Source organism: Danio rerio, chromosome 10 (assembly GCF_049306965.1).
Source record: "Danio rerio strain Tuebingen ecotype United States chromosome 10, GRCz12tu, whole genome shotgun sequence".
NCBI classification, from domain to species: Eukaryota; Metazoa; Chordata; class Actinopteri; order Cypriniformes; family Danionidae; genus Danio; species Danio rerio.
In genome coordinates this window covers 18,522,576-18,550,000 of record NC_133185.1, presented here as the reverse complement: position 1 = coordinate 18,550,000, position 27,425 = coordinate 18,522,576, and the positions used below count along the sequence as shown (strand labels likewise).

At 35.5% G+C, this 27,425-nt stretch overlaps 1 protein-coding gene across 4 annotated transcripts in view; it reads right to left on the bottom strand.

The window, feature by feature from the left end:
- The window catches only part of slc12a2 (solute carrier family 12 member 2), an 86,121-nt gene that overhangs the window by 43,392 nt on the left and 15,304 nt on the right, over positions 1-27,425 (bottom strand). For all 4 annotated transcript variants that reach the window (XM_021479152.2, XM_073913742.1, NM_001002080.1 and 1 more), the window contains 3 exon segments: positions 5,356-5,475; positions 4,076-4,151; positions 3,681-3,776 (listed from right to left, as the gene is read on the bottom strand). In XM_021479152.2, the coding sequence (XP_021334827.1) occupies positions 3,681-3,776; positions 4,076-4,151; positions 5,356-5,475 (292 nt within the window).

Below are 27,425 nucleotides of genomic sequence, written 5' to 3'. Positions count from 1 at the left end.
ATATATGTATATATATATGTATATATATATATATATATATATATATATATATGTATATATATATATATATATATATATATGTATATATATATGTATGTATATATATATATATGTATATATATATATATATATATATATATATATATATATATATATGTATATATATATATATATATATATATATATATATATATATATATATATATATATATATATGTATATATATGTATATATATGTATATATATGTATATATATATGTATATGTGTATATATATATATATATATATATATATATATATATATATATATATATATATATGTATATGTATGTGTATATATATATATATATATATATATATATATATGTATATGTATGTGTATATATATATATATATATATATATATATATATATATATATATATATATATATATATATATATATATATATATATATATATATATATATATATATTTCTCTAGCACTTGACAAAGGACAGCTTCCAGAATCTCTCCCAGTTCAATGCTGGATTTGACTAAAAACTCCTCAAAGTTCCAATCATAATAGAAGAAGCTGTGGAATGTGAGCCACAACCTGAAAGTTAAGTTTGTTAAAATTGATTTATTACATGCATAGTTTCTAGCATTAACAGTATGTTGTAGCAAGGATGTAAACAAGGATATAAACAATGGGAAATGCTGTTTGGCACCGTTAACAATTTATCTACAAAACACCAAACACTCACAATCTTCTTCTATATGAAAGACACTTGTCAAATTATAATTTAGAGAGCAGACATGAGGCTCAGCTGAGTTTTCTGTCTGATTCAGGCTCGGATCCTGCTCACAGCTACTCTGACTGACAGCATTTACACAATGACAAATCGCATGCTAGTAGAGGTGGAGCGCTTCCTGAGACGTGGAATGGATCTGCAAATTACAGCACATTATGTTAGCTGACAAATCAGAGTGTCTTGAGGGCGGGCCTTTGGAGGAACTAGGAAATATGATTTTGTATTTTTCATGTTAGCCGAGTAGCTGTATATAATTAAAGTAAGATATAGGAAAAAATAACAGGATTTTTTTAAACAAAGGAAGCATGAGAACACATTGCTTTGCATACCATAAACGCAACCAAGCTTTAAAAACAGTCTGGACCACCCCTTTAATGTTACCAAGTATGTATAACTCCATACATTTGTATGTCGTTTTATCCATGGAACTTTATTCAAGGGCTTTATCGTACAGGATATAAACTGCCATAGCAGTGTTTTACCTTCCATTGCTCTACGAAAGCATTATTTCAATGGAAAGTTCACCTAAATACTAAAATTCTGTCATCATTTACTCAGCCTTCACTTGTTCCAAGACTGTTTTGAGTTTCTTCCTTTTGTTGAAGAAAGCTGGAAACCAGTAACAATAAGGCCAGGACACAGCAAGCCAATGCCAAACAACTAGTGAAATACAAAACTGTGTGTTGTCACCAGATTCAACACGCTAAATTGAGTCAACAAGCTCCTACGTTACTCTAAGAAGTGCCGATGTATGTAACACAGCAAACCAAGTATCCTGGGTTGCCTTTCCCAAACAACAATATAACTTGTGGCTAAAATATCATAGTATGATGCATCATTTGGCAAAAGAACAATGTAGCGATGACCATAGTTTCTCTGTAGCAGATCCATCGCTAGAACCACGTTAGTTATAATGTAAAACATAATGGTGTCTCAACGGGATGGAGTAACAACTTCTTTAGAGAAAATCCCCTTAACTCTTTTGTGCAAAATGTTTTACATGCACACACATTTTTTTAAAATCTGATATTAGTTTTAGTAAAAGCGTGCACTCATTTTTTCATATTAATTGAAATTTATGCAAACAGCACATATATATGTTTCCTTTATAAATATTATTGGGAATATTCTATATTCTACTCTAAAACATAAAACCACTTACGGAAGGCTAACAAGTCTTCTAATCTCATATATAAATAATCAAATTAATGGTTTTAAAATGTAGTAGGCTATTTATTAAGAAATAAAAAAGCAATTTCTTACTTAAAAATAAATATATAATTTCTTTAATTTTCAAGTAGTCTAATGTTTTTTTATGGCAACTTGTACAACTTTGACCCTTTCAAACCACTGCAGAAATGTTCAAGCATGCCCAATGGAGTACATACAATACATTTCTTTATAAACAGCCTAGGCTACTATAAATTAAAATCATGGAGATTCCGCTTTCCATAGGCCACGTAACTCTTTTGTCATGAGTCACAGCTGCGTTCACAATGGCATAAATTATTTCAAAGTGCATTACGAAGGGGGCGCAATTGTCAATATGAAGATTGCTCAAAATTAACTGTAAAAAATTTGAAGAGCAAATTACACATAAAAAGTAGACATTGATTATTTTTTTGGAACGTTGTAAATGAATAGGGCTTAGGGAGGCTAACTAGTAATAAAACACAGCCAGGAACTATGCTTCAACCTACAGCTCTAGTCGCTTAGTTGCAAGTGTACAAGGTTGCAATGCAGTTTGCAAATATTCGCTGGAATGATCAACGAACTATGTTTGCAACGACGAAACTTGCGACTTTGTTGGCTAACGATGGTTTTCAGAAAAGCACCCCTGACCAATGAAGCCCAATGGCTCACCGTCGGTTTGGTGTGTCCCTGCCCATAGACTTCCATTGCATTTCATGCTACTATAAAAAAACAGCCAGTGGTCAGAAACTTTCTTCAAAATATCTTTATATAAGTTTTAGTAAAAACTTACACTCATTTTCCATAATAATTTAAATATATGTAAACGGCACACATTTTTGTTTACTTTACACATATTTTTAAGAATAATCCATGTTCTATTCTTAAATAAAAAACAATACCTTACTTAATAATAAAAAATATTATATTGTTATTACATTATACACATGTAAAAAGATTAAGCAGTCTATTGTTTTTTGTCAACTTTGACACATTTAAACCACTGCAGAAATGTTCTAGCGTACAGACCCAATATACATAAACCTTTCTACTATAGGCTGCTATAAATGAAAACTATTGGAGACGTAACTTAAATTCCGCTTTCCATAGACCACCTATAGCTTTCGTTATGAGGTACAGCTGTGTTCAAAATAGCATAAATGATTTCAAAATGCACTACAAAGTTTGCAATGACGAAACTTGCAACCTCGTTGGCTAACAATGTTTTTTGCAAACGCACCCCTGACTAATAAAGCCCAACAGCTCACTGTTGGTTTGGTGTGTCCCGGCCACTTTATTTATGTTTAATGAAATAAAGAAACTCAAACTGGTTTCGTAGAGGTGAAGGGGGAGTACATTTTTTATTTTTTGGGTGAACTATTCCTTTAAGCCAGAGGTCACCAAACTTGTTCCTGGAGGGCCAGTGTCCTGCAGATTTTAGCTCTAACCCTAATCCAAACACACCTGAACAAGCTAATCAAGGTTTTGGGTATACTTGAAACATCCAGGCAGGTGTGTTGGAGGCAAGTTGGAGCTAAACCCTGCAGGGACACCGGCCCTCCAGGACTGAGATTGGTGATCCCTGCTTTAAGCCATTTGGCTTTAAGGCATTTGGAATGCAGTGAAATTTTAAATAGAAGCAAGTACATATACAAAACAAAACCACCCCCCCAAAATGTGATAATTATTTTTTTACCTCCTCGTACAAAGCCATTAGTTGCAATCGCAGAAGTCGAGCAGCCTGTGATGGTTGTCACAACAGTTGCCATAATAACAATGATACAGGAATATGCTGTGGAAATAAAAATGTGAGATGACAAAATGTGAGAAGTTAACATCAACCGACATCATGAAGGACAGCACTAAACTCTAGCCATTCGCGGATGGCAAAAATCCAATATACATTTCCAGTGTTATTCTACAGTATTGAAGCGGTCACTGAGGTCCTGCTAAATGACAGTTGACTGCTTATAGCGCCTCACAGCAACATTCAGCATGTGCATGACAAATGACTGCAGCTCGATGGAAAACACAAGAGTTTGCTTGTGAATTGAAGTGCTAATTCACACGGCCGACCAAGGTCAAACCTACCAATTCCAGCCTGGCCCACGATCCATGTCATTCGAATGAAGAGCATCACACCCCATATGTTTAACATGCAGCGCACCTGCACAGAGGAAGGATGCAGTTTAGACTCATGCTGACAAAAACATCAAGGACCAAAGCCGTTTCTCAAACCTAGCCACTGCTCAATGCCGACATCACCGGCACCAATGACCACTGGACAGGAACCAATCAGTGTTTGAAGAAATGCAGCGAATTAAAATGGCATCATGTCCATTACAACAGAAAAGAATTACCATTGTTAATGTAACACCCTTATAAGAGAAATAAACCAGCTCAGAGTTCCAGAGGCTTTAAATAAGAAAAAAAATATTTTTGTTTAACTTTTTTGAGCTGTAAAAAAATCTAAACACTTTCTTTGACAAAGCTACAACCTCTGGGTGAACTTGTGTTTTTTATTACTGCTGTAATTCCTGTGGGTGAGCTGCCAAAAGTTGATTGGTTTACCAGCTTTAGGTGGTAGTAACTTTACACAGAACTTTACACAATAAGTACTTCTTAACCAAGTAATTTTTCACACTGTTCTCATTTGAACAACATACATTGCCTTCTTGCAATATTAAACAGTGTGTATTGTAAGCTTTATTAACCAGCCTAAAATCTGATTTAGTTTTTTTTTTTAACAGAGAACAGTTTAAAAAAAATTCTGAAAGTAATGGACATGGCTGGAATTGGCTGCTGACTTGAAACACATTTGAACACATAATGGTTTCAAACTTTGATTGAATTCCTGTCATGGTTTGAAAGACACTTTGTATGAAAATGAATTTTCACTTCGACACTATGAGAAGCTGTTTGGTGTCAAATGTTAAGACTGGGAAGGTGAAAATGAGGACAATTTTAAGGACGAGGAAGGCCTGTCAAAATATTGACCAAGAGACAAGAAGCAGAGCTGATCTGCGAACCGTAAAGCTTTTACAGGATTCAAATAACAAAGGGCGGAGGAGTCAGTACTGACCAAAGCCACAGCTTGTTGAGAGCATTAGCATATTAAACATTACAACGGCACAACAATTTAACATTCAGCCTCTAATACGAGTCTCAACAGGCAGCAGACATAGCAAACTAATACGAAGATCAATTATCACCCGTAGCAGAAAAGTATCACTCATTGTCCACATTATATTCATTCCCATGTTTGAATTGGTGTAGCAGCCACACAAATGACACTCCATTCAGAGTTTCAAACAGAACTTCGACTGCACCATGGTTTGGCTTGGTTAACACATTTTATGGCAAGTTCTTACCAGCACGCCCTTGATCCATCCGAACTTCACCACTCCTTTAGACTCTGATACATCTTTAGCTGCAGACTCCTCGGCAGGGGTCAACTCCTCGCCGTTAGCAAACCCATCCTCAAATGGCTCCTGCAAATCAGATAAATACATATTAATTAAGGGTGTGATAATACACAGAAGTCATGGTTTGATAATGGTTTAGATAAGTACAACAGAAACAAGCAACATCCCCGGTGCTTGATTTTGTTTATTTTAAAACTTGCAAAAGTGTTATCACAATCAGATACAGAATTTAAAAATATATTATTAGGAGACTAAATGGTAAACTTTCAAAGATTAAGCCCAGAAACTGAAATCTCTTTTAATGAAAATGCTACCACAGGAGGTCTATCCATCTGTTGTTTGTAACAGCGGGTGCAGTGGACAACTCGTGTTCAATCACTGCTTATGTGCGTGAGATTGTTTTCTATGAAAACATGCGCTTGACAGATATTCGTTACCATTATACAGTCACATCTTTTGAAGAGCATCGCACATGAGTGCCATGTTTTGTTGACATCATCTTAAAAAGAATCAACTTAAAAGAACTGTAACTTTTACATGGAGTGCCACTCATAAATATGAGTTCCAAAGCAGTGGACCAATCAGAACAACTTTGAGGCAGGGCAAGCATTTCAAGCCATTTTTTATAAGCATTTCCTCGCAAAGATGCTTTCTGTGTGAATGGCTCTGAAGTTGTTGTGGTCTTTTTCTTCCTAACTCCAGTGACTGGCATTTATAGGCTGATTGCATGGTTTCCGCTACATTAATTCTTTCATGGTGGGGGACCACACCAAAATTCACCCTACCACAGCTATACAGGTTCTCATTTACAGGTTCTTGTTTTTTTAATAGCGGGTTATAAATCGCACCAAAACGTATTAAAAGGTAAGTGAATTATAACAGCGCAAACCTTTCAGTAACCGTAGTAGTTCTGTGTGTTATTTGTTTAACCCTTTAAGGTGACATGTTGACTGACAGGTGCATGATGCATGAGGCAAATGCATTAAATAGCTTACACACTGCTTAATACACTCAAAATGTAGAGCAATACACAAATATCTTTACAAATGAAAAATAATTAAAATATTAAGGATATATATATATATATAGGATATAAATATAAAGGATAAAAATATTACAAAACATACTATTTTCTAGCCTACATAAATTTAAAAACCACTGCCTTCATGCCTTCTTCACTTCGAGAGGCTTTTTCAGTTTATTCATAACAATTTGCTTTTTTTGTAATGTTATTATTATTAGCGGTATTATTTAGTATATCCATATTTATATTTGTTTTATTAAAAACAAACTTAGACTTGCCCACCTGTCACGTTTCAGACCACATGGGGCACAGCATGTGTATTTGGATAGAACTCATTTATTCGTTTGCTGGAGATTAGAACTGAATTTAGAAATAGTTTTGAAACAAATCTTTGCTCTTAATAAACGAAATTAATTATTTATAGGCTAATTGATGTCTGTGCGTACAAGGTTTCCCTATCCACAAGAGCGAAAGTGAAAGTAGATTATGAGATGCCTTATCTCTCATTCTCACGCTGCAGATGTTCTGTTTTAATGTTTTCTTGCTAGCGAAACACTCAGTTTGTCCACTTACAAAGTCGTCATGTAAATAGCAAATGCGCTATGGCGCGACGCAACTGGCTCTTTAAGAGGATGGGAGATGAGACTGATTGTTTTATTCTCAAAACACACCTACAACTTATTTAAAAAAATAAGCTCAACCCTTTTAGATTATGCGCCACACGCAAAACAGATTTTTCCGTCCTTAAATTAGCAAAAGGGAATTCTGACACGCCCTGAAAGCGTTTGCGCCCTGCGCTTTGCACTTTGTGCATGGACCGTCAAAATAGAGCCCCTAATGTTTCATGCAATATCTACATATGTGTGGTAAAAAACATGTAAAAACTTATTATTAAACACGCAACAATCGATTTAGTTTCAGCTTATATTTATATCTATGTAAAATTGATTTAGATAATGCTTACACCGCACTAATAATTTGAGACTATGTGACTGGCCAAGGACAAAAAGTAGTAAAGACAACAAATCTATACAAATCTACTTGTTTTCCATGACTTTTGCAAAACTTTTTGGGTTTTTCTGATTTTCCAAAACTTTTCCAGGCCTAGAAAACGCCATGTTAAAATTCCATGACTTTTCAGGTTTTCCATGACCGTATGAACCCTGCTTGTTACATATACGCACTAAATCGCACTTCAGCAGTGTATATTTTATTATTTATATATTTTATATTTTATCTATTTATTATTATTTATTAAAAGCGCACAAGAAGATCTGCGCTTGAGCAGCGTATATTTGAGGGCATGCAAAAAGTTTTGTGCAAGAACAGAGGAAATTGGCTAGCAAGCAAATGCTTGTATTACATAAATGCGATCGATCTCGACTTGTAATTTTGCGCTAATGGCATTTGTCATTGAAATAATACCACAGGTAGTTGGTACATCTATATACAAGGCCTGCCGCCACAGCTGGAAAGAATCCTAGAAAAAACACTGGACTGTATTTATTTGAGTACATGAACTGAACTGTGATGGCCGTACCATGACTGTTCTAGATGAATACACCCATAACAGTGATACATTTGCTTGTGAAGACCAAGGTCATCAACAATTTGTTTCAAATTGTAAAAGTGAGATTAAAAGGTTTTAAAGTACTGTAACATTTTAGTACCAGAATCAGAAGGGCTAATGCTGTAGATACGATGAGAGATTTGACACCAACATGATGCAAAGGCAGAACTAATGCAACTTGAAGACTTCATAAACCTTTAAAATGCATTTTAAACCACACAGTTAGTTTAGTGTTTTTTAAAGGTCGAACACAGGAAGTGCCCCTCCTTCATAGAAACAATGCCATGACGAAGGCAGCAGCCCCATTACAGCTCCTGGGATATAAATGACCCTGCCTGGACATCCACACAGAGGGGAAGAGACATTACAATGACAATGTGTCAAGTTTATAACATCCTGTCCTAGTACACAGAGCTAACAAATATAAAGCTTTGGTTTTGACTGCGGAAAAAAAATACTGTGGTTCGATGCAAATGCAGATGCCGGGGGCCGTATTGATGGTGGTTACAAGCGGTTCAATATGAGTGTAACATGTTGAGGACAAAAGTACAAGGAGAATCTCTTATATCCTCAGCAATGACCTCTGAAAAATGATCAGATGTGGCAGTCAGGCCTCTCTTCACTCCACACCCACATATTTCTTGAGGGTATTTATTCCCGCTAAACTGGCACGTGAAGCTTACGTCCTCTTATGTGTCCTTGACCAAATGAGTGAGTGTTGACGGGATTCATATTGGTGACATTGAGTGGCGTTTATTGATGGCCCATAGCTTTAGGACATACTGTATTGCACGTTTAATGAACTTGCAGGACTTTACTAATATTCTGAAAGTCCACATGTAGTGGCCACAACATTTGCGATGAAAGATAACAATATCAATTAGAAATGATTAGCTATCACTTATACACACATTTTATTTGAGTTTATTAAAACTTTTCCTAAGCACAGTATTAGTGAGACGAAGAGGAAGAATGTCTGTCAAAAATCATTTAATAATGACATGATCAAACAAACTTTGTTTCTAGTTTGCTAAACAAGTTTTAGTGTTTTCTGCTCCTATTATCATTTGTTATTGCATAATAAAAGCTAAAAAAAAAAGTAAAAATATATTTGCTACTTTTTTTTTTTTTTTTACATCTTCTCTCTTTCTTAACATAGCACAATATAAGACAAAGCAAAGTTTATTTTCAACTACTTATCTATAAATGCAGGTACAAACTAAGCTGAGTAAACCATTTAATAAAGGTTTAATGAACATAAAATTGATCACAGACTCAGAACCATCCATGAATATCCATTAATATCTATTTGAATAATGGCTCTATTTTTAACTAATTTTCTCCTAGATAAGAAATTCTTTTCTGTAATAGTTTTTTCCAAAACTGTACAGCAAAAACAGAATCAGTGATGCAAGTTTAGCTATATTAGGGTATATGCAGGAATCCTAAAAGGTCATTTCAATAGCTTTTTAAAGATCTTCTTCTATTTGAAGACCTCATTGCCACTTCCAAGTTCTAATCAGTATTAAACCTTTAACTTAATAAACAGTTGTTAATAAAAATATGTAGTTAAATAAATCAATGGGGCGCAACCATGCAAAACAACTCAGATAAGCTCAGAAGAAACAAAGCTTGAAAAAATTATATGGTTGTTTTCAGTGACAGGCTTCCGCCACTGTTTAAACTCATCTTTCCCCAACCAGCAGTACGCAAACTTACATTTTATCATTTGTCTGTTTTGCTCTATGGTTGCTACATTTAGAGACCGTGACATCACCTGGATGGAGGAGCTTGGCCGGACGCGACCCGGTCCAAACCAAACGCATGGATAAAGCACACCATTGTTAATATAAGGAGGAAAATTGATGCTTTATTGGAGTCAAACACTTTGGAAAATGCTTGAACTAAATTTAAGACTTCATAAAAAGCATTTAAGACTTTTTTTAAATAACTTTTAAGGGCCTTAATTTTCTCATAATATAACTTTTAATACTTTTTGAGACCCCGCAGACACCCTGTATATGTACCATTTAAACAACATCATCAAACAGTGGGGTTGTTTAGGTCAGTTCAATTAGTTTAGAAGTTCATTTGACAGAATCAAGTTAAATTAAAACACAATACACACAATGTGAATAATAACTTAAGCTGCATCTCAAATGGCACACTATACACTATGCACTCATACACCATGTACTTAGGTAATTACACACTCAACTGCATAGTATATGTATATAGTGTCGTCCCAAATGTAACACGTTTTTTTTTTTTTACCAAGCGGAAATGCAAACCGTTTCCCTGATGACATCTGACGGTTGCCAAATCAGTGAAATAAAGGATCAAACTATCAAATAATACCTGCCATGAATATAGCCGCATTCACCATCGGGAGGCACTATAATCACTCTTGTAGGAAGATTTTGCTTTCACCATTCAAAATAAATAAAGTTTTCCAACATGTGTACCCGATAGCTCCGCCCCTTCTGCTACATGAGCAAACCTGCGGTCGTTGAGTGCGTGAAGTGTCCATCATTACACGCTTTTTTTTACTGGCTAAATGAGTGCATCATCCGGGTAACGGAAGTGCACTTATTACTGAGTTTTCAGTGTGAACACACTACTTACACTATTTATACTACAAAACGGCATAGAATAGTGCATAGGTATGCGATTTGGGATGCAGCTTTAGTCTTTGGAAAGAATTCATAGTTTTATACTGATTGTGATGCATTTGTAGGCCAGTGAATTCACGTAGATTATAATAAACATTAATATAATAAATATACAAACAAAATAAAAAATAGACACGAATTAAGGAAAAAAAACTGTGCTTTACGGTTTTCTGGAGTGTCTAACAAGTATTGAGGATCAGAAATTAAAAGATCAAATGTAAAATAACACTAAAACCTTTCATCAAAGTTGTACTTTTTAACAACATCCATTCATGTCTAAGGACAATTTAGAAAAAATTTGTTATCCACTTTAAATGTTTACTACTATGGTCTTCTTTATAGAAATAATGTAATGTAATTATTTTTTTTGTTAAAAGCTACACATTTGACCATTTCTAGTGCCCAAATAGTTTAAATTTGCTTGAAGTCTTACATAGTGACATGCAGTGTTTTCTGGTTCCAGAATTTAACTCAGCATTGCAAATCCGGTGATGCGACTACTGCAAATTCGCACATTGCAATATAGATGTTGAAACAAAATATTGTGCAGCCCTAATCAAGACTACTCTGAAAAATGAACTTAAACTCTACAGAATCTGAATTAATCCTTATTATTTTAGAAAATTTTGAAAGTTTTTTTTTTTTTTTAATGATTTGTATAATTTCCTGATGAAGGGCAAGGAGGAAGTCAAAGCACTCATTAGTTGATTATTATATCTGACTCTGAACAGAAGGTATGCATCAATTATACAGAAGCATGGTACTCGTGGCATGTGGCAAGGGCACGGTGACACTTTAGCCATCCATCAACAAGCGCGTTGTGTCCAGCAGCAGCGACATAGGGTTTTATATGGTGATACGGGCAGGAAATTAAACGGCTGCTTTGTTTGAGCTTTAGAGCTTTTCAACAGCTCGTCATGAATCAGCAAGGCTCAGTAAGGGGGTGCATGAAAGCCTAGACAGCAAGCACACACACACAAGCCATGCCCTCTAAGAAAACATACCCACTCAATTAGCTTTTAAACATCTCAATATAGAATGATTTATCCATGTGCTGAACTCTACAGATTATTCTTTTTATTTACATTTATGCTGTTAAGATCAACCTGTGCAACAATAATAATAATAATAATAATAATAATAATAATAATATCAGTTGGCGTTTCTGTGTGGAATTTGCATGTTCTCCCTGCGTTCGCGTGGGTTTCCTCCGGGTGTTCCGGTTTCCCCCACAGTCCAAAGACATGCGGTACAGGTGAATTGGGTAGGCTAAATTGTCCGTAGTGTATGAGTGTGTGTGTGTGAATGTGTGTGTGGATGTTTCACAGATATGGGTTGCGGCTGGAAGGGCATCTGCTGCGTTAAAAACTTGCTGGATAAATTGGCGGTTCATTCCACTGTGGCGACCCCAGATTAATAAAAGGACTAAGCTGAAAAAAATGAATTAATGAATAATAATAATAAAAAATAATAATAATTTATTCTATAAAGCATGTAGGGCTAAAAAATTACATCACAATGAAAATAAAAACCGCAATTCAGCAAAAGCTGCAGTTCTCATACACATCTCATCAGGGAAACACAAGGAAATCTCCTCCAAAAAGGTCAGAGGGCACCTCTCATGCAGAAACTAAAAATACACTACAAAGAAGAGACACAGGAAGAGGATTTAACTGCTTTTATTCATCAACGTGACTAATAAACGCATGACACTGGAATCATTTCACAGATTGATTTCAAACTCTTGACTGAAGTTATGAGGTGACTTGTTATTAAGTGTGGCATATTCCCATGTTTTCAGATTGATCTGCAACATACTGCCCAAGTTCATTAATGGCTGGAACCAGATGCGCATCAATGTGAGGCGACAACACGATTGAGTACAGTCGGTGCTATAGTTGTTTGAGGTTGGCTTGGTTTGTTTGTATCTGCTTTAAGAAGCAAGTAAACAGCTGTCAAATATGAGAATGCTTATCTTTGATTTTAGGATTGTGATTAATAAATGATTTATCATTGAGTAACTTGCCAGTGAACTATGACTGTGTGTAGTAAACTCGGGAGTAAACTTCAGAACCTGCATTCCGATGGAGCCGAATACACATCCAGCTTTCCTGACACATCGCGAATAAAATAAAAAAAAGACCTTTGAATAATCATGCAGCCTTAGAAGTATGTTTTTAAAAAAAATAGTGCAGTCTTTTGATGAAATTCTCAATGATTATTTATTTGGCTGACACAGAGTTTGCTGACATCACTATGTATTGGCTCCATTGTGGCTGTGGTGTCTGCACACTGGCACAAAACTAAAACAACAGGGAACACATACACCGCTCATTACTACAGCTCACAGTCACACATTATACCACCACACAAACATCTCTTCCTTCTGCCTGTGCAATGTGATAAAAAGCCAAAAGCAACCCCAGATCTACTTAAACACAGAAGCCCAAATCAGTCTTAGGGCCAATCCCAATTCCACCCCTTAGCCCTTCCCCTTTCCCTCTTTTTGCGCGTTCCCGTTAAGGGGTAGGGGTGTCCCAATTCTCTTTAGCTTGAGGGCGTAGGGCTAAGGGCAAGGGGCAGATACCCCTTCGAACAAAGATTTTTCAGGACCACACTCAAAACCAACGGTAAGAAAATTTCTCAAAATAAACCACAACAACGGCACTGGGAAGTAAGGAGTATTAGTATTAATATTTTTTGTCATTATGACAAATTTGCAGCAAACAAATATATGTTTTAACATATTCATAACCGTGTTTGTGTTTTACCTTCATGCTTAAAAAAAAAAAATTCTAAAATAAAAAAATGCTACATTTTTCGATCTATAATGCATAATTATAACTCCTGTATAGCAGTCCCGCAAAATTTTGACACCCAATGACGCTCGAATCCCCTGTCAGAAAAGTCTAGGTGGCTGGGAATGGGCTTTTTACTGTGTCTGCTATAATGTTAATGTTGTTTTGGTGTGATAACATAGATGAATATGGCCACGGTGTAAATGCGCAGTATAGTTACGATCTTGATGCCACATTAGATCATTATGATAACAAAATATATGCCTGCAGTGATTTCCTGAGGAAAAGTACCAAAAAATAACACAACTGGAATAAAACAGCAGTCGCGATCGTCTGATCTTATATGAAGCAAGATATCATTATGACATGTGATGATGTATGCAGGTGCTGTAGTGCTGTCCCAATTCTTAGTTTTGAAGTCCTTCCTCTTAACACTCGGTTGGGCCAAGGTGAAGGGGTAGGGGTACAAAATTTGAATTGGGATTGGGCCTTAGGAAAAGGGTAGATGGCATTTATATTTATATTATATTATTCAGTCTTATGCAGAGTTCAGACTGTACGATTTTCAAAGTAGTCACAGATGTTTTCACACTGCATGACTTTACAGTAGAAAGAATCACTGACAACGGTCTTGGTCCAAAAACTACGTTGCTCACAACCAAATACATGCGAGAATTGACATGGAAACAACAAGAAGTAACGTAGTATATCTTTCGTTATAAACTACATAATGAGAAAGAAGCCTTTAGTGGGGTAGAAAATGTACTTATTTTGCTCACCTGAGTTTTAAAGAATTAGCCATTTCTCCTTAACTTTCTTTTTCAACCCCGGTTTTTATGATATGTCAAACAGACACAGGTGCTCCTGCCAAATTTACTCCAGTTTTAACTCCATTTCTTGGGTCCAAATAGACTTTTAACTTCTCCCCCAAGCTCCCGCTGGCCTGCAGGTACCCATAGTAGATGCTGCTTGCTTATTGGATGTATGTCACCGACTCGGTCCCAGTCATTCCCCTCGCTGGCCAGCAGAGGCCGCCATCCCCGGACTTCATTAGCATTACATCATCCACCTAGACTGATTGTGCACACACCTGATCTGAATCCAGTTAACGACCTACGCTCCCTATATAAGCCACACTCAAACACAAGTTCATTGCGAAGTCTTGTTCAGCCACGGCCAAAATTTCTGAGGGTTATTCCCTGCATGATCTTCTGTGCATTACCCCTGATCTTCTGTGCATTACCCCGGACTACATTAACTGACTCTGAGTTGCCTTCTGCCTGCCCTCGACCCACGTTTGTTATACGAACTCTGAACCATGCTGCCTGCCATCGACCCACGCTTGTTATACGGACTCTGAACCATGCAGCCTGCCTCTGATCCATGCCTGGTAAATCACTCTGTGTCTGTCAGCCGCCAGCCCCCGATCTATATTGAATGTTGTTGATGTGAGTTCGCACTTTAGTGCGTGTTGTATGTTTGTGTTTGAACTGTCTATTAAATACTGCAAAATGGATCCCTCCGTGTCAGTCTCCTCGTTACACTGTAAGTGATCGCTGATGTTATTTTCAGTCAAAATGTTGATGTTATTTTCACACGGCATGATTTGAATCATCAGTGAATCTCTACAGATCGTATCTTTGATAGTTCACACTGTGTGATTGATCTCTTTAAAAGAACAACTCAAAGTGAAATTTAATTACTTTGGATTGTCACCTAATAAGATTTAGTTGGAAAAATGCTTTTTCGTAACAAATTTCACTTGTTATAATTTGTATCTTTATCTTGATGTGTTTTTGTTGGTCAATTATCTACAAAATAAACAAAAAGAATGAATAAACTTTAGGTGAAGTGGGGTGCAAATAATACTTTTTAGCCTTAAGGGAATTATGAATTACATTCAAGCAGACCTACTATAACATAAAATATAGTATTTCTGACTATTTTCTTTTATAATTTGAGTTATGAATTACAGTATCGCAATACAACTTGGTACTCGTGATACTTCAGCTGTTATAGTATCATAAGTATTAATGGTATCGTGACAACCATATACTTTACATTTCTAGACCAATTAACACTGGTCACACTTTACAATAAGGTTCATTAGTTAATGTTAATTAATGCATTTACTAACATGAACTATGAACAATACATTTACTACAATATTTGTTCATGTTAGTTAACGTTAGTTAATGAAAATACAGTTGTTCATTGTTAGTTCATGTTAACTCAGTGCATTACTAATGTTAACAAGCATGGACTTGGATGTTAATAATGCATTAGTAAATGTTCAATTATGATTAATAAATGCTTTACAAGTGTTGTTTATGTTAGTAAATGCATTAACTAATAAACATCATTGTAAAGTGTTACCTTAACACTTATGACAGTGATTTTCTCACTCAAATAAAACTACTACTTTAACAAAGGCACATCTTTGTACGCCAAACCTACAGCTCTTGATAAGTCACTCCAGCTTGCCTATTCACACTGAGCATTGGAGTATACTGATTTCTGCAGTCTCTGGTCTCTACGGCACCAAGCTCTTATGGGGCCAGATAAGCTCTGATGAAACTGTTACAAGCTGTTCTTCCAAAAACTCATGCCATGGACATGAACAGCATATTGCAATCAAATTTGCTCAAAAGCTCCAGAGATTTCAGTAATGTCTCTATAATATATATATAATATATAGTATTTATAATTCTTCAATAAGGAGCCTTACTTTCAAGGTCACTACCTTCTATATCAACCTTATACTAATATTTGATTTGATATTATTTTACTTGTTTATTTTTCTTCAAGCTTTTTCTTCTTTCTTTTTGTATGTTTTTGTTAACCATCAAGGTAACTTAAAGAACTAACATAAAGATTTGTAACAGTGTACTGTATTGTATGCAATGTGTTCTAAAGTAAAACTAAAGTAAAAAAAAGTGTTGTTTGGAGGAATACTAATCTGTAAAAAGTAAATAACATAATTAACATGGGTAAACAGAAGCCAAATTTGACCCATGCGACTCCTAATGCATCATGGAAAACAATCCCACCACAGATTCAATTAGAACATGGTGAATGGGCCACTTTGTTGCCCATTTGTTCACAGCACAAAAATTGCACATTTAGTTTTGGCGTGACATGGAAATGAGCAAGAACCCACTCTAAACAGGAAGTGAGCACTTTGGTCACCCCCCGAAGGAGCGAAGCTGCCGTTAGGGATCTGGCAAACAGAAGAGTTCAGGTTCTACAGAGGAACAGAGCAAGAATTGTGCTCAGACAGAAACCTTGTTAGCAGCCTCTGCGAATACACAAATACGTCACACAAGCGTACAACACCTGCAGTAAATGTTCAGAATCAAGTTAAAGTCACATGAAAAGGACAACAGCAGCAGCACACTCTTAGATCTGCCACATCTGTAAGCGTTGAGAAACATGTCGACTTCCTGTGCATGTTTATTTACCAAGCAACTACCACATATTTTCTTGGAGGCGGTAAAACATAGGCCTTGATGCTTGTGTGACATTACTGTAGTAGTTCACAGCAGAACATCTGGTTGTTCGGTTCTTGAGCGTCTCTTAATTGTTATCAGCTGACATTTTCACTGACTGTAAATCATTGAAGATGACTTCAGTTTAACATCAATTTACTCTCACGCCACACACAAAAAAAAACCTTGAAGCACCAGTCTGTACAGTATTTAATATGGTTAAAATTTTTACAGTTAAGATAAACTAGTATATGCTCTGATGAAATTCTTCAGCTACTGACGGAACTAATCAGCCAAACAAAGTGCTCCTTAAGTTCCTTATTTGTACGCTGCATTAGATAAATGCATCGGCTAAAAATACGTGAAATGGTTTTAGTGGCCACAGCTTCCATCTAAACCAATAACTTGAGTTTAATGGAGAACTTCAGGGCTTTAAAACCATTGCTATTGACAGGAGAAAAGACATCACAGCACATTCCATCACATATTGTGTCCTTCCAGTGTCGTCCTCCAGTTTTTGCACAGGTTTCGTCTTTGTCCTTAGTGGTCCTGAACAAATTCTCTGGTTTCCATTGACACAGCTGTATTGATGTTGCAGCTGAAAATTTATGTAATTAGGCCTTGGAACGTGACTTCATCACAGTGTTTGCAGAGCTTCGCTTTGGGTGCTCTTTTTCGAGACTTGAGCGAACAGTTCATGTGGCACCGCATATTATTTGAGTTAATTATGAATCACTTTAAGGATATTGTCTGAAACAGGTTTTCCTGTACAGACATCTTTATGATCCGTCCATGCCTGATGACCAATAATTTGACTAGAAATTGCAACAGCTATGGGAAAGAAAGAAAGTACAAAAAAAAACATTTAGAAAAACTTGAGGGATAAGTTGGTAAAACCGAAAAGAGAGGCCATGGCAAAAGTAGAGACCCAGAATTGTTTTTCCACCATTTAGAGGTTTTATACTAATGTATATTAAAATTTTTGATTTAAAACAATTTAATAATTACAAAACTAAAATGAAATGACAAATTATTTAATAAGAAAGTACACACTTGCTAGATTGTAATGTGTGAGCTGTGGAGTGTGCTAAATCTGAAAAAAAAAAAACAGTATTTTTTTTTTGCTTATTCTTGCAATAATAAAAAGTATATAGAACAATCCATTTTCTGATATCATTAATATTTTAATAAATTTAATAGGTAGAACTGTCCAATATATGAACAAAAGCAAGTGAAGCATCAATGTTTGATTGAAAAAAACATTTTGAACTGTTATAAAAATCTTTATTAAAATAATTTATAAAATATTATTAGTTTCAAAAATTAGGAAGTTTTCAGAACTGTCTATATTGTGATGCGTTTCTTTTGACTGCCCTCTGTCATTTAAAAAAATCTCATCAGTGAACGCATCAAGTATAAAAGCCTCGTTCGTCAGTCAGCAGAGGTCCGCAATGCAGCATCAGGCAAAAGTATAAATCAGCCTTTAAGAAACGACAAAAATGGGATAGGAAAATTTAGAGTTTACTGTTGATTTGAAATGCTTATTTCATTTAGATTGAAATATGAGCAGATTTCAGAATTTAGATGAAGCTTTTGTCTTGCAAATAAAATAACAGATTTGGTGTCTTTTCTCAAAATTTGCAGCAATATTTGCTAAACATCTGTCTCTATAGACAGATAATTGGGAGATTTAGAGCAATACATTATATGCATTCTAGTCTGTACTAGTCATTTATACTATTACAAAAATAGAATTCCTTTGCATACAAATTTCAATATGGTGTAGTATATAGTGTACTGTATAAAATGAAGTAAAACAGAGCTACTTTTTGTTTTGTATTCTCACTAAAAATCAGATGGGCCATTAAAAATCTGATGTACATGGTAAAAAAAATCTGAGCAGACTTTAAACAAAATATATAACTATATTATAACTATATAATGGCAAGGAAATAATATAAAAACTAGTAATATAAAATATCAACAAAAAAAAATGTAAAATATCAATAGTATTGTCAAAACCTGCTTAAATAAATTTAGTGTTTGAATGTATAACCTGCTTTTTGTATTTGTTTTGTATTTGTTATCTATCCAGTTTATTCCCTTTAATTTCCATTAAGTCCCATATATTCCAATCAACTTCCATTGAAAGTTTCCAGCTTTGAAAGTTTCCAGCTTTGAAAATTTCCAGAATTTGGCAACCCTAGTAAAAACATACTAAAAAATAAAAAATTCAAAAGCCTAATTTCATGAAATGCAAACACTGAAAAAAATGATTATTCATAGCACAGAGAGTGATGGTTAAAGTCTTTCCACCTTTACAGTGGCTGGATGTATAAATGTGAATGGAAGAGTTCAGTGCTATGAGAGGTGAGCTCATCTCATTCAACAAAGCAGCTCATTGTTGCTGGATCTACTCAGGCCCGATCACAACTGTAACTGAAAACGATTGAAAAGCCCCCTGCAAACCCACAGCGCACATTTCAGCTCATTCAGCACGCCGCATTAAGCACCAGGGCCATCTCTCCTAGTATTCATTCATGAGAGACGGGGAAAAAAAAGCATTATATTTCAGTAAGAGATATCTTAAAAGCCAGATGGAATCATAGGTTCAAAGAGAATGTTGCATATTTAGGAGGGCTGGGAAGAAGCTTTACAATGACAAAAATGACTTTAAAAAAATGTAACACACTAACTGTAAAGTTATTAAAAGCATTGTTATGACAATGAACTTTTGTATAGTCACTTAATTTGTGAATATGTGTATTAGCCAAAGTATAGCAACATATTGAGTGATAAGTGTGAAATGTTCAGTACACCTTCCAGACAAATCCAATGTTCACAAAGAAAAAAATGACTCAATATAAAAGCCTCATCAATCTCAGATTTGATTTTTTTTAAACATTTAGCCGATCTCCAGAATTACAATCCTTACAAAAGATCCATGTATAAAGGATCTACCGTTTCGACTCAAACAAATATAATGAAAAAAAAAATTAATGTGCCATCTTAGTTTGGAGAATGCATTCTGCTTTTTTATAAATTATAAATCTAAAACATTCAAGTAATGTAGAGTCAGAGTAATGCAATAGTATATTTAAATAGGGCTGCATGATATTGGAAAAATTACACATTGTGATATTTTTTTCTGCAATATATATATATATATATATATATATATATATATATATATATATATATATATATATATATATATATATATATATATATATATATATATATATACATACATACATACCTATATATACCTTGCTGAACAAGATAAAAAAAAAAAATATATATATATATATATATATATATATATATATATATATATATATATATATATATATATATATATATATATATATATATATATATATATATATATATATATATATATATTTATCTTGTTTAGCAAGGAATTAATCTTGCTGCTCTTATAACCTAAATGCAGTGAACATCTACTGTTTTGGTTTGGTACAAATTTACGTCTAGCTTGCATAATTTCACAAAGCTAAAGTTAGATCATTATGTTATTACTAAGGATCATTTCAAAATGTAATCCAAATTTAAATCACTACCAACCCAAGTTAATGTTTACATTTTTGTGTGAATTGTTATTACGGCGCATTGGTTGTTAGTGGTTATCAATCACTGCAGTTTCAGCCTGCGATAAAGCAAATAAACAACTAGTTCATATAGTCATTATTTTTAAAATAGCCAATCTGTCTTGAAAAAAAAAATCTACAATTAAAATCGGCCATGAAAAACTTAAATTAGTGCGTGACTATAAAATAAAAGAGCAGTCAGGGGCTTGGATATGCAGTTTGAGAAATGTGTGCTTTGCTTGACAAATGTACATTTCACATTCCAGTCGTTGAGTGCTTTACCTTCTTAATGCTCTACAAAGGCATCATTTATGCCGTTTGGAATGCAGAACATCAATGAAGCTCCGTTGTTGACAGACAGCTGCTTTCAAACGCTCACATGCAGTTCATGTGTTCGTTCTGAAGGACATTTCTGGCATGCGACGGTGCAGAACTCCATGTTATCAGTCAAATGATCTTGCCTGTCAAAATATTTGAACGCTGTGAACGTTTTTAAATTAATGTATGCAGCCATTTAAACCTTGATAGGACAAAACATCTCATATGTTAACATCCGAGCATTAGTATGAATGCAAAGTATTAGGCCTGCCACTGTGCATGGAACAGCTAAAATGTGTGCAGCAAAAACAAAAAGAAAAAAACAACACATGCATTTGTCTGGAAACTTTCAGACAGTTAAAGCGCTCTTAGATGCAAGATGCACTTTTTGTTTATTGCTTTTAACGCATCTTGCTGATCCCCTCGACTTAGATTTGCTTCAGTATTTTTGAAGTGCCTCTTATTCATACAATTTAAATATGGGAAGATTTTAAAAATGTACTTTTGCAAATAATTTTATGAAATGAACAAATAATAAAATTCAATCAAGCATTTCAAGGTGCCTAAAAATGCTCTCCAGGACATAGACTATATCTAGGAGCTAAGCAGAAAAAATGCCAAACGAAAGTACCCATTTAATTAACAAAAATGAATGCTCTTAGGAAAACTTTAGTCCAATTCAACCATAAGGATGCATTCATTCACAAAATAAGCAGGTATTCGTCTTCCACAAGCCTATAATTTCAGCAAAATCCCTCATTTACATATTTCTGTTCAAAATAATATATTGATAATTTGTTTAATGACAAGGTTATTATTCTAACCTTGTTGATAACCTTATTATTCAAGCTTATTAGTAACAAAAACTAACGAAAAAAAAAAACGAAAACTAGAATTGAAAAACATTTTTGTTAACTAAAACAAATATGTTTTTTTTTTTTTTTTTTTTTTACAGAACTAACTGAAATGAACTAAATTATTATAATTATAGGAAAAACATACCTTGTTTTCATCAATGTGATTGTATTAAATACAGGCTTGTAGAAGTAAATCCTTATATCCGAATCCGAATAAAGCGCGGGAGTGGCCGGTAACTCTGGTGTAATTTTAACAGGAGTGGGCGGTCCCACAATATCACTCCCGAGCAAGCAAGCGCATATGGCGTGTGTGTGTGTGTGTGTGTGTGTGTGTGTGTGTGTGTGTGCATGCGAGCATGTGTATGTGTTTGTTTAGTGCTGTCTATGTTTGTTTATGTGTGTGAATAAGAGACAGTGTGTCCGTTTGTGTTTATACAGACAGCTTGTTATAGCCACCCGAAAGCATCGTCAATATACCGTGATGCACCGAGATGTCGAATTGAACTGAACCGTTGGCATGATAATCTTAACCGAACCGAACCGTGAGACTAGTTTAGGTTCACACATCTACCAAGTACTCTGTATCATTACTGTGATATTAAATGACTGCACTGTGCACAGGAACAGAAGCATTTTATGCGCAAGTGTGCATTATGATAAAGGAATGATGGTGCATGTGGATGCTGCCGCAGAGACGCATGCACGGGGTAGGTGTGATGGGACGGCTGCAGTGCATTTGGAGCAGTCAGATGAAGACATTGAGTTGACAGACGTGTGACCTCACTGATGATGTCGCCTACAGAAACTCTATGACAGCCGTTAGACAGCCACCAGCAGCACACATGACAGCCACCATACTGCAGCGCTCAGAGCCACAGCAAACATACTCAAGTGCTCACAGGCCATGCTAAACTCACACGCTCATCTAGCATCTAGGGACATCCTACAAGTGTAGGTTTTACTGATGCACTGATATTGACAGTATATAATATTATCACCACCAGCTTGGTGTGGGTGGATGCGAGTGAGCTATCTGCCCATAACTGCTCCTGATTTCTGTTGTCGATGATGTAATATATAGCCTAAGTACGGCTGGGCGATTTGGCAAAAAAAAAAAAATCTAGGTTTTTTTTATAAAGTTTGACCGATTCACGATTTCGATTTTTTTTTATTGTGTCACTAGTCTTCTCAAAACATTACAACAACATGACTGAAGTAACATTCTCATTAAAATTAACTTAAACCAACTGGTTAAGGAACATTGTAGTTTTAATGGCCATATCATACAAAAATCGGTCAAGGTGTAAATAAATGTAAAACAAATTCACGAGTTAAATAGCGTTGCTGAAGATTTGAATAAGAAATATTTGTGTAAATATTGCAGTTGCAGGAATACAGAGGTATTTTTTGCATGTTTTGCTGAGCCTAGGAAAGATTGGCTGTCAGCTCGGCTTTGGTTTTGTCTTCTTCTGATTGAGTGACAGGTTGTATTGTTGCTGCCTTTTCTTAAAAAGATACAGTGGAACCAAAGGACTGAACATGGAAACTGTAAAGCCTAATTTAACCCAATGTGTGAAGTTGTGGACGTATAGCAGGAGCAAATACAAGCACCAGATGTGTGTCTAATATAAAATAATATATTTAATCTATTTTTCTTTTTCCCCCTTTTAAATACCGATCATTTGATGCGCTTTGCTCAACTCTCTGTATTATGCTGCCTGATCTGTCTGGTTTTCAACCAGGTCCGCTAAATGACGTCATGGGGGCGGGTACTTTCATTTTCACTGCTACAGTCCCTCACCTCTGCTCATGTTCAAACCAAAAGATCGTCACGGTTTTTCACATGGCAGGCTTTTACGTCCTTCAAGCATGTTGAGATCGAGTTTATCGACTTGATGAGGGAATATGTCTTGACAATCCACACAGACGTGCAACAAGTAAAATCCTACATGACTTCACGCTTTAACAAGCAGTCAAGCAGGTCGCACACTAGAAGTGCCGCAACACGGCGCGCAAATGACAGTTTAAACTATCACACACCAAACGAGCACATTCACATGATATTTAACATGAAACTAATCAGATGGCGCTCTGTGGCGCGGCTGAAATATGACCTGCGTCCTGAATTGTGGTGCTGCGCAGCGCATCGCAGAGAGGCACTTCTGGTGTGCTTCCTGCTTCATACAGAGTGGACCAAAGCGCATTGGTTCCATTATAATGTATTATATATATATATATATATATTTATTTAAAAATCGCGATTTCTTGATTTGATTCAAAATGAAATCGTCTGGAAACGTAAAATCGAATTAATTGAAAAAAAAAAAAAAAAAAAAAAAAAAATCGGAAAAATCGCCCAGCCCTAAGCCTAAGTAATAAAAAAAAAAAAAAAAAATATATATATATATATATATATATATATATATATATATATATATATATATATATATATATATATATATATAAATAATTATTATTATTAATACTGGACAAACTGGCACACAGAGATTCCTTTAGAGTTATTTTGTGAGACTAATGTATATGAAAACACAGATCATCTTATTGGTGAAAAGGAGACCTTGGGCATTAAGAGGCTATGATGGACAGAGTCCAGTAGGGAACTTTGGCCCGGAAACCGAGGTTACACTCCTACACTTTTCAAAGGATATCCTGTTTTTTTTTTAATGACCACAGAGAGAGAGATAGAACCTTGGTTTATAGTCTCATACAAAAGATGGAGCTCATAGCATCCCCTTCACTATAATGGGGCATTGGGACCCACACAGACCACAGGGTGAGTGCCCAGTGCTGGCCTCACTAACACTTCTTACAGCAGCAACCTCGTTTTCCCATGTGGTCTTCTATTCTGGAACTAACCATGAGAAGCCCTGCTTAGCTTCAGCGGGTGGCCATGTGAGAGCTGCAGTGAGCAAAGTAGTTCATCACTAATTAAAGTTAGTGATAATTATTAAAAGTTTATCGCTGTCCTTTCAAGAAAAGTTACAAAAAGAGCTGTGTGATATGACATGATGTATTAACGTACAATACCACTTACTGAACAGTGTACATGCATTTAGTGACTTATAACTAGTCTCAGATGTTATGCAAAGCACTGTCCACAGATCTGTGGATATACATCATGCATTTGGCACAATTTTCTGGACTGTCCTCTGATTGGTTTAAACATACAGGACTTCCGGCAGTTGAATGTTCAGCAGTGTAAGCCAACCTGCCTGCAAACAAGTCTGTTTTAATCTAAAAGCCGTCATGTTTACATCAGTAACAATGCTCATTAACAGATGTTTATTAAACACATGAATCTTAAAACTATGCAAAAAAATCATGTCTAACATTTTTAAAAGATGTTCAAGAGTTTAGCTTGAGAAAGTACAATGGAATCTATAAGAAATAGCTTAGCTAGTATTTCAACTGGATATAGACCTTTGTCATAATTTTGAAGATTTTCCTAAAGAATTTAGATTATTTGTGCATTCAAAGCAGCATCAGTCTGAGGTCGGGCTACACGAGACTACCTCATTACAAGCATACACATGTCCACTGTAGCATTATAAACAAACATCGAAGATGTCACAATGTTACACTAACAAACTAATCTTTTAAATAGACTTTGTGCTTTTTCAGGGTAGCACGGAATAAACTTGTAATTAGTCTTTCCCTAATTTTGTATTCTGACAAACAAATTCCGACTTACCATAAAGGTAAGGACTGTCTCGATTCAAAATAGGAGTACTACATACACAGGTAAATAATGAATGGTGCTAAACTAAGATAAATAAGGGGGGGGGGGGGGGGGTCCAATTATTGTACTCTCACTAGGAAACATGGCTAATCAAATGTTCCATGAGGTGTGCATGCTAATGATCCTATGATCATATCTATAATCCTGGACCAGGCCATATCCTAAGCTGATGCTACAACAGTCATGGAGGAGTGGAGAGCATGAGATTGATTCCTGAAAGACCAGAGTTGCAGACGAGTCTTCACATTGATCCCAGAGCCCAGCTTGAACACCCACCGGTAGACTACTCAAACCTGCAGTTTTTCACAATGGATGTCCAATGTTCTCCAGCCTCCGGCACCTAGACTGCAGCCACAAGAAGTTTGGCCAGGGGAAAACAGGTAGTGCCCAAGTTTTTTTTTCCTTCACTTTTATCGATAGGGTAAAGTTTGGTCTTCGCCACTGGCTTGCTTGGTTTGGGACTTGTGGAGCTGCGCATCGATGGATTTTCTTTTTAGTGTTCGCACGTCCAGCAGTGAATATTAAACCACACTGAACTGAACTGAACTAAACTTTAACTCTAAAAACTGGACTGACACAGTTTCAGTTTACTTGAACTTAAACGTTAGTCTGCTTGGACACAATCTTCATTGTATTGTGCTTTATAAATAAACATGAATTGAATACGGAGTAACATTAGAGCCTGTGCTTTGTTTAGATTTGGTCTATTTTTAGCAAGAATAAAATGGCCTTGGTCAATTTAAGCTAGCTTTTCATGCATGTCAAAGACTTTATGAGCACTACACTTGTTCAGAACTTCAGAGTTCCACCTTTTGCCTTTCATTATCAAGTAATAATCAAAAACTAATTTATTAATTTTGTTTTTGGCTTAGTCCCTTTTTTAACCAGGGGTCACCACAGCGGAATGAATCACCAACTTATCCAGCATGTTTTACGCAGTGGATGCCCTTCCAGCTACAACTAAACACTGGAAAACTCCCAAACACTCTTGCATTCACACACATACACTACAGCCAGTTTAGCTTATTCAATTCTTCTACACCACATGCTCTGGACTGTGGGGAAAACCGAAGCACCCGAATAAAACCCGAAGGAACATGCTTCCCTTTAAAATATAATGACTGAAAAAGTCACGGTGGCACCAATATGCTTTAATAGGCAATTAAACACTAATGTTCATGTTAAAGATTAAAATCCCCATTTAATGTAAGTTGATGCTCAAAATGAAAGTTGTTGTAATTACATTGATTAACCAAAATTGTCAAATCAAAAATGCGTCAAACTAATGCTTCAAAAATTATATCTAGTAATAAAACATTTTATGAGCACGTTATTAATCATTAATAAAGTGTTAATAGAAAATGGCTAAATAAATAAATAAATAAATAAATAAATAAATAAATAAAATATGATGTGTTATTATTATACAAGATTAGGTTAGACATACATTTAGCTTATCCAATTCACCTAGCACATGTCTTTGGATAGTGGGGGAAACCGGAGCACCCAGAGGAAATGCACGTGAACACAGGGAGAACATGCAAACTCCACACAGAAATGCCAACTGACCCAGCCAGGGCTCGAACCAGCAACCTTCTTGCTGCAAGTCGATAGTGCTACCCACTGCACCACCGTGAGGCATATTCAAAAATGCAAAATCAATTTTTATCTGTATCCCAATGCATCTAAGAATGCATAAGAATAATTTATTTGTTACTTTTTATTAGGGCTGTGCAATTAATTGAAAATCCGGTTTCGATTTCGATTACGGCCTCTAACGATTATGAAAAACCATTAATCGAGATAAATGATTATTTCATCATATACTGCCTCCTTTCCAGTTGACCGTGAAAGTGACTGAAAGCATGTGCTGTAATGTAACTTTCGCAGCACGGGATGCGCATCATTCATATTTATA